This window comes from Podarcis cretensis (genome assembly GCF_951804945.1).
Source record: "Podarcis cretensis genome assembly, chromosome: 14".
Classification (NCBI taxonomy): Eukaryota; Metazoa; Chordata; class Lepidosauria; order Squamata; family Lacertidae; genus Podarcis; species Podarcis cretensis.
In genome coordinates this window covers 6,841,000-6,855,378 of record NC_137183.1, presented here as the reverse complement: position 1 = coordinate 6,855,378, position 14,379 = coordinate 6,841,000, and the positions used below count along the sequence as shown (strand labels likewise).

At 48.1% G+C, this 14,379-nt stretch overlaps 1 protein-coding gene across 1 annotated transcript in view; it reads right to left on the bottom strand.

Annotated features, from left to right (window-relative positions):
- Positions 1-12,327, bottom strand: part of PRTG (protogenin) — an 82,028-nt gene extending 69,701 nt beyond the window's left edge. Inside the window, exons 1-2 of the mRNA XM_079953542.1 lie at positions 12,193-12,327; positions 10,656-10,958 (exon numbers count right to left, since the gene is read on the bottom strand). Coding sequence (XP_079809668.1) covers positions 10,656-10,958; positions 12,193-12,244 — 355 coding nt within the window. The 5' untranslated portion in view covers positions 12,245-12,327. The remainder of the gene's footprint in view (positions 1-10,655; positions 10,959-12,192) is intronic.
- Positions 12,328-14,379: the final 2,052 nt, after the last annotated feature.

Sequence of the window (14,379 nt, the reverse complement as noted above, 5' to 3'; positions counted from 1 at the left end):
GAAGTTGGAGAGCCAGTGATGTAATAGTTAGAATGTCGGACTAGGACCTGGGAGACCCGGGTTCAAATCTCCACACAGCCGTGAAGCTCACTAGGTGACTCTTGGGACAGTCACTACCTCTCAGCCCAGCCCACCTCACAGAGTCAATGTGGGGATTAAATGGGGAGAGGGAGAACCATCTACGCCACCTTGAGCTCCCTGGAGAAAAATTTGGGAAATACAGTGGTACCTCTGGTTACGCACTTAATTCGTTCCGGAGGTCCGTTCTGAACCTGAAACTGTTCTTAACCTGAAGCACCACTTTAGCTAATGGGGCCTCCTGCTGCCGCCACGCCACCGGAGCCCGATTTCTGTTCTCATCCTGAAGCAAAGTTCTTAACCTGAGGTAATATTTCTGGGTTAGCAGAGTCTGTAACCTGAAGCGTATGTAACCCAAGGTACCACTGTAATTGTAACAAATAAATAAGAGGAAAAGCCAAGAGGCTCAGGTCTCTCCAAAATGCTTGGGAGTTGTTTAAAGCCACAATACAAGAAGCTGAGCTAGAACGTATACAGGGATGCCTATTTGGTTAATGAAAGGACCTAAACTTACTCAGTCAGCAAACATGGAGACAGTGCTGGTGAGGAGACACTCAGCCATGTGCTCTCTTGACCCCTGCCACTCCTGGCTTATTAAATCTAGCAGAGGGTATTTCACAGAGTATTGAGATCCATGGATGAGATAAGTTATTGAGAGTAGCATGGGGAGACTGCTTTTTGGCCCCCTGGCAGTTACTTTACAGTGTGCCGCAGGGCACGATCTTATATCCAATGTGATTTAATATCTTTATGACGCCATTGGAAATGGTCATTAGGAGTTTGGGAGAATGTTCCATCCGTATGCTGATTACACTTTGCTCTATTTCTCCATAACATCCGGATCAGGGGAATTGCTATGTACAAGACTCCCATCCTTTTCCTTCTCTTGCTGTGAAATTGCAATGTTGTTCATTTGTTATGAAACAGACTCAGTTCATTTGTTATGAAAGTGACTCAGCAACAGCTATTCTATCAGGCTGCCTTGATCATTAGAAGAACTATAATTTTATGGACTAGTCACTGAGCTTGCTTTTTCCTCCTCCCTTCCCACCCCTTTTTCCTTGCGTGTGGAATCTTTTAGAATGTCAGCAGGCACTGTCATAACGACTGACTTTGGAAAGCCTCTCTGGGAGCCTTTTCTGCTTCATCCATTTGGTCTGTCCGCTTCTGATCCGTTAATAACTTTCGCCACCACTTTTTCAAAAGCTGCTGACTAGAGAAAACACGTTTTTTCTTTCAGTGAGGCCCAGCGTTCTCTGGCTTCTACACAAGAAAAAGCAGACAGGCTGCAAAATGTGCCTTGGGCCACACGAACCTTGGAGATTGGAGGCTGCCCTTGCCTGCCCTCCAGAGCCAGCCTGTGTAGAAGGAAGACCTTAGATGCCAAATCAAAACAATGGCTGGATCCCAGTCTCCACATCCTCCTTGCGCAGGCCCCAAATCAGGTCAGGGAGGGCTGCCCACAATGGCCACTGCAGCAGCAGCAGCAGCATCCAGATGTCACTTCATTCATCTTGCCTGGGCCATTGTTTATGCCATAAACACACACACGCAAATAGTGGGCAATAGGAAAACCATCCATGAATAAAACAAAAGCAATCCTTAGTTATTTTATTTATTCTCACAAGATACAATGTAGGAATTTGGCCCTTTAAAAAAGGCCTTCAGTGCCATTTGCTCTTCAAAAGCCAGGCTGCAAATGCAGGAGCAATTTATCATGGTAAAAGACCAAACTTCACAAGAATTGCTTGCTATTTTTTAAACACACACACAAGGGAGGACTCCAAATCACCTAATTAGATTGGAGGGTAGAAGACAGCCTTCTTTTCCCCAAAGCTCTCTAATCATTTAACCAAATACATGTCTTTTGTATTCCCAGCTGTTTCAGTGTCAGCCCAGCCTCTGTCCTCTATCAATTCTGCTTATTTCCTTCCTTCGGCTTGCTATTCAATTAGGTTTTCAGAAAATCTAAGAACAAGGAGCAAGAAAAAGAAGCTTGGGGTTTATCTAGCCTGTTAAAATCTCCAGGTACATGATGGTGTGCTCAGCATATAGCAAACTTTCGTTTCTTCCCAGAACATCCACACCCTGCCTTATTTAGCATCTGCTTAAACTTTAAGCAGGGCAGCAACTTCAGTTGAGCAGTCAACAATGGTGGAGCTGTGTTGACTAGTTTTCACTTAGGTGGTGATTGCCGGTTATAAAGACTGGAGGTAATCAATCCCAGTTTAACAGCTGGGCCTACTGAGGGAGGGGGCAAAAAGAAAACAAGGCCAAACTGAGAGATACACCCAAGCTCTTCCGAAAGGTTCGGCAGCGACATTTGGGACAGGATTCTCTCCCCACCCCCCACCACACACGAGACACTTCAGAAATGGCTGCGCTTCTTATACGAAATTCTGCCTTTGGAGATGCCCCTGTATCATTCCTTTATCATATGTTCTGTACCCAGCCAAAGGGTCCATGACAAAAGGGTCTGTGCTGAAGGCCCTTTGGACAACTGCTGTGAGAGAACAAAAGTGGCCAGAGCAGAGCACCGGCTCGGCTATTAAAATATAAGGCTTGCAACTCAGCTCCGTCAGCACACGGGGGAGCCCCTACATACACAGGTGACCCAGAAAGAAGATGGACAGAAGCAGGAAGCACCCCCAAGTTTTTCAGAATACTGTAATGTCAGTCCCCACCAGTTACAGTTGTAGTCTGAGCAACCTCTCCTGTGTGCCATTGCTAAAATGTACTTTGATATTCTTGTTATTCTGAAATTGCTGCCTTGAAATTGCAAAAGCTTCACGAATACCTTTTTTTATTTATTTTAAAGAAAAGATTAGTACTGTGATGCAGAGCACACTTACACGTAAGCAATCCCCACCCAATCATCAAGCTCATTGCAAGTGAGCCTGGTTAGAATTGGGCTACATGTTAGTCATCGAACAACCTGCCTTACAAAATGACACAATTCCATTGGTCTCTTAAGAGTGAAACCCTATACATGTCTACTCAGAGGTAAGTCTCACTGAACTCATTAGGATTCAGCCATAGATGCTCATAGGACTGCAGCCTTAATCAGATGAAGATATATCCCTTCCGGGGACTGCCACAGAAACCATGAAGGTGCTTCCTTAACCAGGGTTGAGAGAGCCATCAGATGGGATACCCACCAACATCTCAAGTACACTTAAGTGCTAAAGCAGCAGCACTAATATTAGCTAAGGTGAAACTAACCAGGGGTTTGCTTTAAAAGAGAAGCTACAGCAGCTCCAAACGCTTTCATGCTAACTGCAGCTTACATCAGTGTTTACTATCTAGTCCAGGAGTTTCCAATGGGGATACCCACCTCTCAGCCCCAGCCAAGGCCCCTTGGCCAATTGTTGCTTTTTAAATTGTGATGGGTTGTGGGGGGTTAAGGTTTCTTGAGGGGCTGTCACCTGACTTTTTTGGAGGCATTGCTTTTTTGCCTATGCTTTATTTGTTCTGAGTGTGGGCGTTCTGCCTCTTTTAGGGGGCAGGTTCTTAGCATCAGAGGTCATTCCTGTGGTGCCTGCCACAGTTTCTTAGTTTTCTAAATGTGCCCCCCAGGCTCAAAAAGCTGGGGACCCCAAATCTAGCCTGATGAAGCATTCTGAAGTACTCTAAGACTGGCACCCTATTTTGTGACATTTTGGTTGGCCTAGTAAAGGTACAGTGGAACCTCTGTTTGCAAACGTGATTCGTGTGAGAGGCACACTCGCAACCCACAGTGTTCGCAACCCACAGCGCTGCGTCTGCGCATGCATGTGACACGATTTGGTGCTTCATCCGCAAAGTGCGATTTAGTGCTTCTGCGCATGCGTGACCGCTGGAACCTGTTAGTAACCCATTCCAGTACTTCCAGGTTTCAGCGCATCTGTAACCTGAAAACGCGTAACCCGAAGTGTTTGTAACCCGAGGTACCACTGTATTGCCCTAACAGGGATTGTGGAATTTTTCTTAAGTGGGCTTGGGTATATACACTCATCCAGTCAAACTGTCTGCAGGCAACCAGAAATGAAAACTTTTATAATTGGAAAAGCAGATTTCTCTTTCCCTGCGGCCACTGCATGTGGTTCTTCATTAACCATGTGTTCTGCTGCTGGGGAAGTCTCTTAGTTCTCACCCCCCCCCCCAACCCAAGAAAGGTTTCTGCTGCCCCCACTTGCTCAGGGCCTCAGCTTTGCATCATTTGATATGACCTCCTTAACATGTCTCATGCTGCTATTCACAGCTTTAAATCCTGAAAATGGGTTATAGTTTTATAGAGTTAGGAAATGCCCTTTTAGTACCAACCAAAGCATCAGAAAAGCTTGGCTTTTCAAGCTCTCCAGAACTCTTCATCAGGCCACATGTTAACACAAAGTGAGCCAATGAAAGCAGAGGCAAGGGGCGGGGGGACAAAAAAAGTACCAAAAAATAGGCTGGATGTAGTACTGTACTCTGTGATGTTTTGGTTGGTCCCAATGAACGTTTTCAGTGGTGGGGTGGATTTTAAATTTCCCACATTACGGACCAACCTTTGCTTTTTAATAAAATTAACATTTTTGACACTCCTCTCTCACAAAAGCTAAATATCACCCCCCAAAAAAAACCCTACTTGATTTGAAAAAAGAGGGAATGCTTCCAGTGACTGCAGGCCCATCAATATACTAGGTAGGCTTTTAACTATAAACAGGAAGCAAACGTTTGTATTCCTAGGGAGGGAGGGGCGCTTCCTTAAGCCCCTGGAGAGGCAAGAAAGCAGATGTGAAAGAAGCAAAAGTCCATCACCTCATTGTCTGAAGCAGCAGACAATCAGTGAGGCTCAAACTTCCCTTCCACTCAACTGGCAGCCACCCACCTTTGTTCAAAGGAATCTTCTACAGAAAAGCAAAACATAAACAAACAAACCCTGCAAACTGCTTTTGTGCTGACACAATCAATTAGAAGATCTGGAGTGATTTTAAGTCAGTATCCTCTGATACCCATCTATGCCCTGCAGTGCAGAAATCAATAATATGCCAGCTATGTCACTGTCTCCTTTGATCTTAAAAAAGAAGATAAGAAGCTCTCTCTCGCTCTCTTAAAAAAACAACACACCACACTTCCATCCATCTACCCTTAACATCCATCTCCTTCTTCCGTCAGACGAAGGCTTTCCAATCTGCGCTAGAGTGCTTTACTTTAGTATCTTCCAGTGCATCTCTTTCTGTTATCCAAAGGCTAATTGTATTTAAAAAGTAAATAATTTCAGGGGGACCCATCCAACCAACCTTATCAAGCTTTTGTTCCAGTTTTAACTGTACGGGGCTTAAGCATTAGGTTCCAATGCCCTAACACCACCACCACCCCATCCTTGTTGAAAAGACCTCAATGCTCAAATACTTTAGCAACTTTGAATCCTGTTAGTCAAAGAGGCGCTGATAGCCTGAACTTCCAATAAGCTGTTTAATCTTCAGATATTAGCATTTTACCCCCACATGGTGCCTCACAAAGAAACTGTGAAGGAGGAAAGCATCTTCCTGCATGCTCCCCCCCCACCGCCCCCCATTACCCTGTTGCATTAGGAGCAACAGCAGTCACCTTCCCAAAATGCAATATTTTTAACCTAACTGATATGGTGAAGGGCAGAAAGGGATGCTGGAAGGAAAGAAAATAAAGACTAGAAGCAAGTCAAAATTCTTTTGTGCTTGGGTGAACAACAGGAAAGCAAAAGCGGGGGTGGGGGGGCTGGAAAGGGATCCTGGCCCATCCCTGCAAACTTGTTCTGATGGGCTCTTGAGATAAGGCTGCAGAGGGGCAGGAGGGGAGGCCAGGACGCATTGGGAACTCTGCATTCCTCAAGAACAATTCATGGCAATCACTAACTTTGCAGAGGAGCTTACATGAAAGCTTTGGCCAGTGAATGAGGGTCATCTGCTCTTTATCACAAGGGTAAACCTCATCCTGGCCAGTTTCTAACCTTTTAACCCTGTGAATTCTTAATTTGCACATGAATAATGGAATGGCTGCCTAGAGTGCAACCCTCAGCTTCCCCTCCCTAACTTTAGATCCAAGCTCCCCATGTGCTCAAATCTCAAACTCTGGAGCAGATTAAAGTTTCAGATTTCCAAATGCAGCACCCAGGAATACACTTCTGAAACCAAAGATAAACCAAGGTGGTGAGAGATTTGAGCAAGCAAAAGGGAGAGAACAGACTTGGGGTGGGGGTGGGGGGCTGGCTCAGCCGCCTTTTGCTTTTCACCCTTTGCAAAGGAAGAAAGAGAAGAAAGGGAAGCCCGGCCTCCACCTGCTTAGTATGTATAGTTTCAGCTTTGCCATGGCCACAAAGAAAGTCATTTTGTTCTTCAGAGCTGTAAAGCCATCATGAGCCCAGCTAAAACTATTTCCTTTGACTACAAAATGCTGGAAATTCATTCGCATCTACTGAAATTCTGAGAAACAGGAAAGGAGACTTCCTTTATTTCTAATGCATTTGGGGTTTGAAAAGTAGAGTTTGACCCCTTATCACATTTAGACTGCAATCCGATACACATTTACATAGGACAAATAAATAGGTATAGGATCATGCTGTAAGGAAGTCATAAACTTTGACTATATTTTAAACTTTGCAATTCCATATAAACACAGGAAAAACACTTGATTCAAGAAAGTGGGGGGGGGGGAATCACCATAATGTATATTGTTCAGTAACTCTATTGTCTACCCAGCCTGACCATTGTCCGAATTATTTTAATTATATTCATGGTGACCCAAACACCATCTCGTGAGACAAGGTGACGAGAGAATGAAGCTATACCTTTCAATATCAAAACACATGGATCAGAATTTAGATGGTTGGGTCACCCTACTTGATCCAAAATGAAAGCAGCAAAACTTTGGGAGGAGCTTGCTAACTTCTGGGGCCATGGTGGTCACAGACTGCCCAGTCATCTGTCTTCTATTGTGGGAAATGTTTTCATAGGCAAGACTAGGATTCACGAAATGCATCAGAAAGGATGGAGGTGTGAACTCTCTAGGAGCTCATCTACCACCTTTTCTGAGAATCAAGAACAAGGTGCTCTGGGATCCCCCACCACTTGCTTGGACCATGTTTCTACATAGGTTTGACATCACCATTTCTTCAAATGTGTCCTGTCTGCCTCCAGTGTCATCAGAGGCTTCCCCAGGAAGCTGGGAGACTGTTATTATAGAAATCTCACAGCAATAATTATTTTCCCTTTAGGACTTTCTTCCAAACACAGGCAAAGACCACCCAAGCCAAGATTTGGCAGATTCCAATCCCCAACCATCGGGAGATTTAAAGCACAAATGAGCCAGGAGCAAAAGGGACATCTTCCAGAATCTGTAGATATACAGGTTGAACCACCAACTCAGAAAGTAGCAGGTGACTGACTCTCCACTTATTTGAAACCTGAGAACTTAGGCGCGGAATATTTCATTTATAAGGTAGGCTACTGATGGAAGGCTTTCCCCAACTCTGGCACCAAAAGCCAAGCCAAGCAGGAAGTTCCTCAAATCCTTGGTTGCAAAGAGGAATTAGCTGGTGGAGGTCACTCTTTGCCCCACTGAGTGGGCAAAGCTGGGAAGCAGCAGGCAGCCACAGGCCTCCAGGAAGCTCCAAATTCCTCTGGGAGGAAGCCTTGCAAAACAAGATGAAGAGTTCCCACAAGGTCAAATCCTGTGGTGGGGAGGCCAGAGCACCAAGTGCTTTGCTTGGGATATAAAAGCAAGCAAGGATAACGCTGGCAGTCTTACCATATACCTCACTCACCTGTCCCAGAAGTTCACATGCAGCTATGTCTCAGCTTCCCTCTTGCATATTTATGCCACCACCCAGATAACTGTTTAAATGTGTGGCATAATGGTTAGTGTTGGACTATGGCCTAGGAGACCAGGGTATGAATCCCCACTCAGCCATGGAGCTCACTACTGGGTGACCATGGGCCAGTCACCATCTCTTAGCCTAACCTACCTCACAGGGCGGTTGTGAGGATGGAATGGGAAGGGGGATAACCAGGTGCACTAACTTGAGCTCCTTGGAGGTCAAAGGTGGTATAGAAATGTAATAGACAGACAGATAAATTTGACTTTTAAGGTTGCACTCTTACTTGGAAGAAAAATTAGACATGTTTTGGGTCAAGCTGTAAGAAAATTGATCCTGAATAAGTTTGCTCACAAGGAACAAAACTGAGACAAAAACCCAGACTCAAAGTCTGGGAGGCCATTTCCATCCCACAGAAGACTGAACATAGAGTAAGTGAGGCTGGGAGAAAAGGAATATATTCAAGGGAAACTATGTTTCTGCTGTGCAAGTTTTTTTGGCCACAACCCAGCAGCAACTCCTCCCCTGCTAGTCAAGACAGTGGATGAGCTCCTTGCAAGAGCCACTGTACGGGTTGAGGGTGGGAGGGCTTTTGTGTGATAAGAAAAGCCCATGCAGGAACACCCTGATGTGGTCTTGAAGAGTTTTTACTTTTCAAAGTAAGTGGCAGTCACTTTCCAGTCATCACATTTGGCCAACAAGATGCCACTGCACAGGCATTTAAGATCTAGGTGTGGTCTGCAGGCACATGATGAACAACTTAAGCTGAAGTTAAGTAGTTCTGGGTTTGGTCAGATAAGAGACAACCTGGGACCCTCCACAGACACACACATGTATGCTGCTTTAAATTCTGAGATGCAAGAAAAGCAGAATCTAAACATAGCAACTACAAGTAAAGTAATGGCTTTCACACCACCACATGCAGCACTGAGACGCTGGCCCATTCCTTACACAGAAGTGGTTAAATATCTCACTCCTTCTGCCTTTCCCCACTTCTGTGGCAGCATATGGAGTGGCCTTTTGTGATCTCCAGACACTATGTAAGTAATTAGTCTCTAAACCCACTCTCAGCATCAGGCACCAACATCTAAGTTCTCATTTTGTCCTGTGGGACAAAACATACTTTTAAGGTCTTGCAGCACCTTAAGATTAACAAAAATATATATTGTGTCATAAACTTCCCTAGACTAGAGTCTACTTCATCAGGTGCGTGAAGCGTCATGAGAGGGTTATTTCTGCATCTCCAGCAAAGAGTTCCCAAACTGTATCCTCTGGACTGTCATTGGCCCACAAGCTTCATTCAGGTGGGAATTGGAACATCCATCATATAAAATATTCATATTGATGTTTAATTGTATTTTATTGCTACTTTTATTTCCCAAGTGTATTTTACTGTTATCACAATCTGAATTATATAGGGTTACAATTGCTACAACAGGCAGAAAAACCTGTGGCCTGCCAAAGATGCTCAGCAATTTTCAAATGGGCCAGAGTGGGAAAAACTTGAGCACCACTCATCTACAGATGAGCACAGCCACAGCAGTTGCTGAAACCTTCCAACAGCTTGACCTCATACCCAAAGCTGCACTCCTCCCTTGTCTCTTGGGACAGAAGGATGCCAGCTATATACAGTACATCAGACATAGACAAACTCAGCCCTCCATATGTTTTTTGAGACTACAATTCCCATCATCTCTGACCACTGGTCCTGTTAGCTAGGGATGATGGGAGTTGTAGTCCCAAAAAACATCTGGAGGGCCGAGTTTGCCTATACCTGCAGTACATACTCATCTACAGATGAACACAGCAGCCACTCCCCCAAATTTAGATGTACAGAATGAAAATGCATCAGCCCATGCTAGAAGAGTATTCATTGTTTTTGCTGCTGCAGACCAACACAGGGCTGAGTACCCTTCTGTCCAGCTGAGGAACAGCAGTGGCACACTTATGGAGCACCAATACCCAATCCTCCTTCACAGGAAGTGCTGCCCTATAGCTAGTCAGATCACTTTGCCATTTAGCTGTCAACACTAACTTGTCTACACTAACTTGCAGTGGCTCTCTCAAGTTGCAGGCAGGAGACAGTTCCCAGCCCTGCCTGGAGAAGCCATTGGGGATTAAAGTTGGGGCCTTCAGTGTGCAAAGCAGATGCTGCACCATTGAGCTACAGCCCTTCAAAGCAAGATGGCAGCAGGTGTGGATTCCCAACTCTGATACCAGCAGATTAACAACAACAAAATAAGAGCTTCAATGTGCTTAAAGGCAAGTATCTCACAAATATTTAGGTCCCTGGGAGCCAACCTTCCTTAACCTGTTGTAGTCCAACAGCAGCAGGAGAGCAACCCTCATGCAGCCACCCTGACAGAGGCTGATGGGAGCTACAACCCCAAAGAGCTGGAGGGTGCCAAGCTAGGGAAGGGCTGTTGTAAGTTCATGTATTCACGATGTTTTGAAATATAGTTTGCAGCGATAGTTCACTCACTCAGAAATCTCCCTTTATGAAGATGCCAGGTGTACTATTTGGAGTAGCCCAGACAAAGTCAGCCTCTATGTAGCAGAGGTTAAAAGAGGCTTCACAAACACATGCATTTACAAACTGAACCATGAAGTCATTTAAAATTCCTGTAAGGTTTAAAACTGTGCTGGAAGAATGATAGCAATGCATTTTATCGCTCGCGCACGGGCTAATGTTGTCACTCTGTTTCTGAACAGGTTTACAAAGGAAGGAAATGATCAACAGCGAAGAACAACTGTGATGACTTACTGGCTAATGTGAGGTGGGCCTTATGGCTGAGGATAGCACCGTATTTGTTGAGAGCCAAGCACTGGTAGTGTCCTTCGTCCAGTGTCTCCCCACGTTTGCTCTCCACTTCGCTGATGTACAAAGAGCCATTAGACAAAGTGTAGATCCGTTCATTTTCAGTCACCTTCACCCCGTTTTTGAGCCACGTGATGGTGATGGGGACTTCGCCTCGTGCCTGGCAGTCCAGAACCACAGCCTCCTTCCTAGCAACAGTTACGTCCTGCGGCTCTTTCGCAAAAAACAGTTCACTAAAGCACCATATTCCTGAGAGGAGAAAGAGGGGAAAGGAAAGAGAAAGAAAGTAGTTTCTTTTCTGTGTAGGGTCAAACACATGCTAACTGCTGTGCAACTGGTTTAAAGTGCTGGAGGCCTGAAATATTTTAATAACACTCCACACATGAAAACATTATATATCAATATACAGTGTTTGCTGGGTGCATTGCTAAAGGTTACATTTTTAAAACTGTACTTGTTTAAAAGCTGAAAGAGAGCTTTTTCTCCTTGTTGATTGGAAGTGTGTGTGGGGGGGGTGTTTTTATTTTTGGTCAAATTTATTAACAGATTAATTGAACAAACACTGCAGCCCAACCGAACAGATGGCGACCAGATCAAAGGAGAGGGAAAGGAGCCAACACGTGGATAACTTTATTTAAAGGTCCTTTGGGAAGAAAGTTCTGTCTCCCCGCCCCGGAAAAATTTAGAGCCCCAGCACTATCGATGCCCGTTGGGGTTTCACGGTCCCCCCCCCTGTTTGGCCAAGGGGAGCAAACGGGCATGCTGCCCCCAGGAGGAACAATCGGGGGGCACACACCGCGGAGCACCCCGAAAAGCTCCCTGCCTGGCCGGCTTGGCGGGGACTGTTGCGGAGAAGCGCTTCCAGGAGAGCCGCGGAGGGAGCAGGACCCGGAGGGGCGGGAACTGGCCCCTCGCCTCCCTTTCCGAGCCGGGGTGCCGGGCTCCTAAGATGTCCCTGTGTGGAAACGCGGGAATGAAGGGACACCCCGCCCCCCCCTCCGGCAAGGGAAGAGGCGCTGCTGCGGGCCGGGTCTTCGAGCCTCGTCGCCGGGCCCCTTCCAGGCCACAAGCCGGTCGCTAATTTTACAAGCTCGTCAAAAAAAAAAGACCCCGCGCGGGGCGCCTCGTAAAAGGCTCTTTTTACAAGAGCTCGTTAGCCCAGCCAGCGCTGGAGGGGCGGCGAGGGAGGGAGCCCTGAGCGGCCGGGACGCAGCCCCCAAAAGGGGGAAGCGCCGCTCCGGGGAAGAGCTCCGACGGACGGAGACGCGCAGCAGCCTGGGCAGCCGGCGGGCTCTGGGCAGAGGATGGCGCGGCTCCGGAGGTGGGAAGGGGAAGCGCCGAGCCGGAGGAGAGGAGGGGCCGCGCGGGCGGCCGCCTCCGCCTCTTCTGGGCCGGCTGCCAGGAGCAGGACCGGCCGGCCAGTTAGTCCGGGGGATGCGCGGCGGCGGCGGCGGCGGCGGCGGCGGCCGGGCCGGCGGCTCACCTGGGAGGCCGAGGAAGGCGGCGAGGAGGAGCGGGTTCCGTCGGGGCGCCATTTAGCCTCTCTGGGGCATCGCCCTCCTCCGGCCAGCAGCGCGTCCGTCCGTCCAGAGGGCCGAATGGCTTCTCTCTGCCTGGCCGGCCCGCGGGGGACTCTTTCTTCTCCCCCCTCCTCCCCTCCCCGCTCGGGGCAGCGCAGGGACACAGTGTGGAGAGACGCAGCAAGGCGAGGAGGGGGCTGCGGCCGCGGCCGGGGTCCGGCAGGACAGGCGGGGAGGGAGGGAGGGAGGAGGGGGCGGGGGCGCGGGGGGCTCCCCGGCCCTACTTTCGGGGCCTCTTCATTGGCCTTTGGCTGGAGCCGGCCCTCCGCCCCCTCCCCGCGCAGGCACCTGAGGTCAGCCTCGCCAGGAGGAGGAGGAGGAGGAGGCTGCTGGCGGGCTCTCCCGGGGATCCCCTCGCTGTGGGGAGGACGGCGGCCTGGATGCGCGCCCTCCCGAACGGGCTCCTCGCCCCGCCGCCGCGCTGCCCGGCCCGACGGGGCTGCCGAGAAGAGCCTCCAGCGCCCGGAGCAGCTGGGCGGAGGAGGGCCTTCCCGCCTCGCAGCCCGTGCAATAAGGGCACAAGATCCCCCCTTTCTCTCCCGAGGCTGCGACCCCCCGACGACTCGCTCGCTGCGCTGCTCCTGCCCGAAGTAGGCCGGCAAACGCGGGGAGCTTCGTGGGGGCTGCCGGGGTCCCCGAGCAGAAGAAAGGCCGCAGATAAAGGGCAAAACCTGCCCCCTCCAAGCACCGTTAACCCCTTCCTATTTGTCTCTGTATATTTAAAATAATGGCTTGGGGCAATATGTATTTGAAGAGCCTGCCAAACTCCGCTTTCTTTTCTAGTTATCTATTTATGGCTGTCCTCCTAGCTCTGATTTTGATGAATTGCTGCTATAACTGGAGACCTTGTTGGAGCTATGCAAGGTATAGCACGCAGCACTTAGGGCTGATAAAGATCTCTCCGCATCAGTGCTGTGTGTGGCCAGCATAAAACTCCCACTGGCATTCTTTCGCAGCGAATACTCGACTCTTTCATTGCCTCTTGTTTAATTCCATAAGAAGAACGGGGCTGCTGGATCAGACCAAAGGCCTGCCCGGTCCTGCATCCTGTTCTCACAGTAGCCCAATGGGAATAAGCTTGAAAGCAGGGCATGTGCTCCCCACATGTCACTGCCATGAAATGATGTCTAGGGCCACATTACTGCAAGAAGTTTTCCAGTTGTCCTAAGGAAGCTTCCACTGACCACCTCTTGTCTCTGGCAGGGACCCAGAGCTGGCATTAACCTTACACACAGATCTGGAAACACTTAGGGAAGAGGACAGGAGTATTCAGGGACTGAGGATTAAGCATACCCCATCCCCCGCCAGAAGTACAACTTGGGGTTCGGAAGTATGCACAGGGCTATTGTTAGATGCCTAGCTAGAATGCCACCTGCCTTTTGGCCTTTGTATAAGCTGAACCTGCCACCCAAGGGTGCCCCTGAGAGTTGTTCTTTATTGCAGCATTTTGGCCACATCGCTGAATTTCCTAACAAACTCACACTTGAAAAGTGGAAAGCTTGACCAGAGACCTACTAAGGCCCAGAGATACATGCAAATGTGTTCCATGTCCTTGTCTACTCTTACGTGGATTTTTAGGAATTGGCTGTTTGATTCCCCCCCCCCCCCCCCACACACACATTTTATCTTCGGTCTCATCAGGATAGATGGCTGAGGCCTTCTGCCTCTGCTCCATTTTATCTCCCACAGACGTGCAGGAACTCTGACCAGAGCCTGTCCCCTTATCTTAACCTCCCCCCTCCTCCAAAAGGCCCTTCCTACCTACCAGCTGCTGTCACAGCACAAGAGCGATGACCTCTCAGGAGTGTGAAGATAAACAGATCGGAAGCCTCCAAGGCATCTCCCAAGCCCTCTCTGCCTCTCTCTCTCACACACACTGGACCACAGGTCTAGCTTCCATAACAATATTTCTCCTCACCAGGAGTCTTATATTTCAGAGAGGTCCTGAACCACACACAAAAGCTCCTCTGAAGCGGCTTAAGGCTTTTTTGCAAAACAAAAAAACAGTCCATGAAAGTTTGTCCATTTGCTCATCTTGCTAACAAAACTGTTTGTTTACAGCTAATGCTAGAAACTCTGGGAATTTTTGC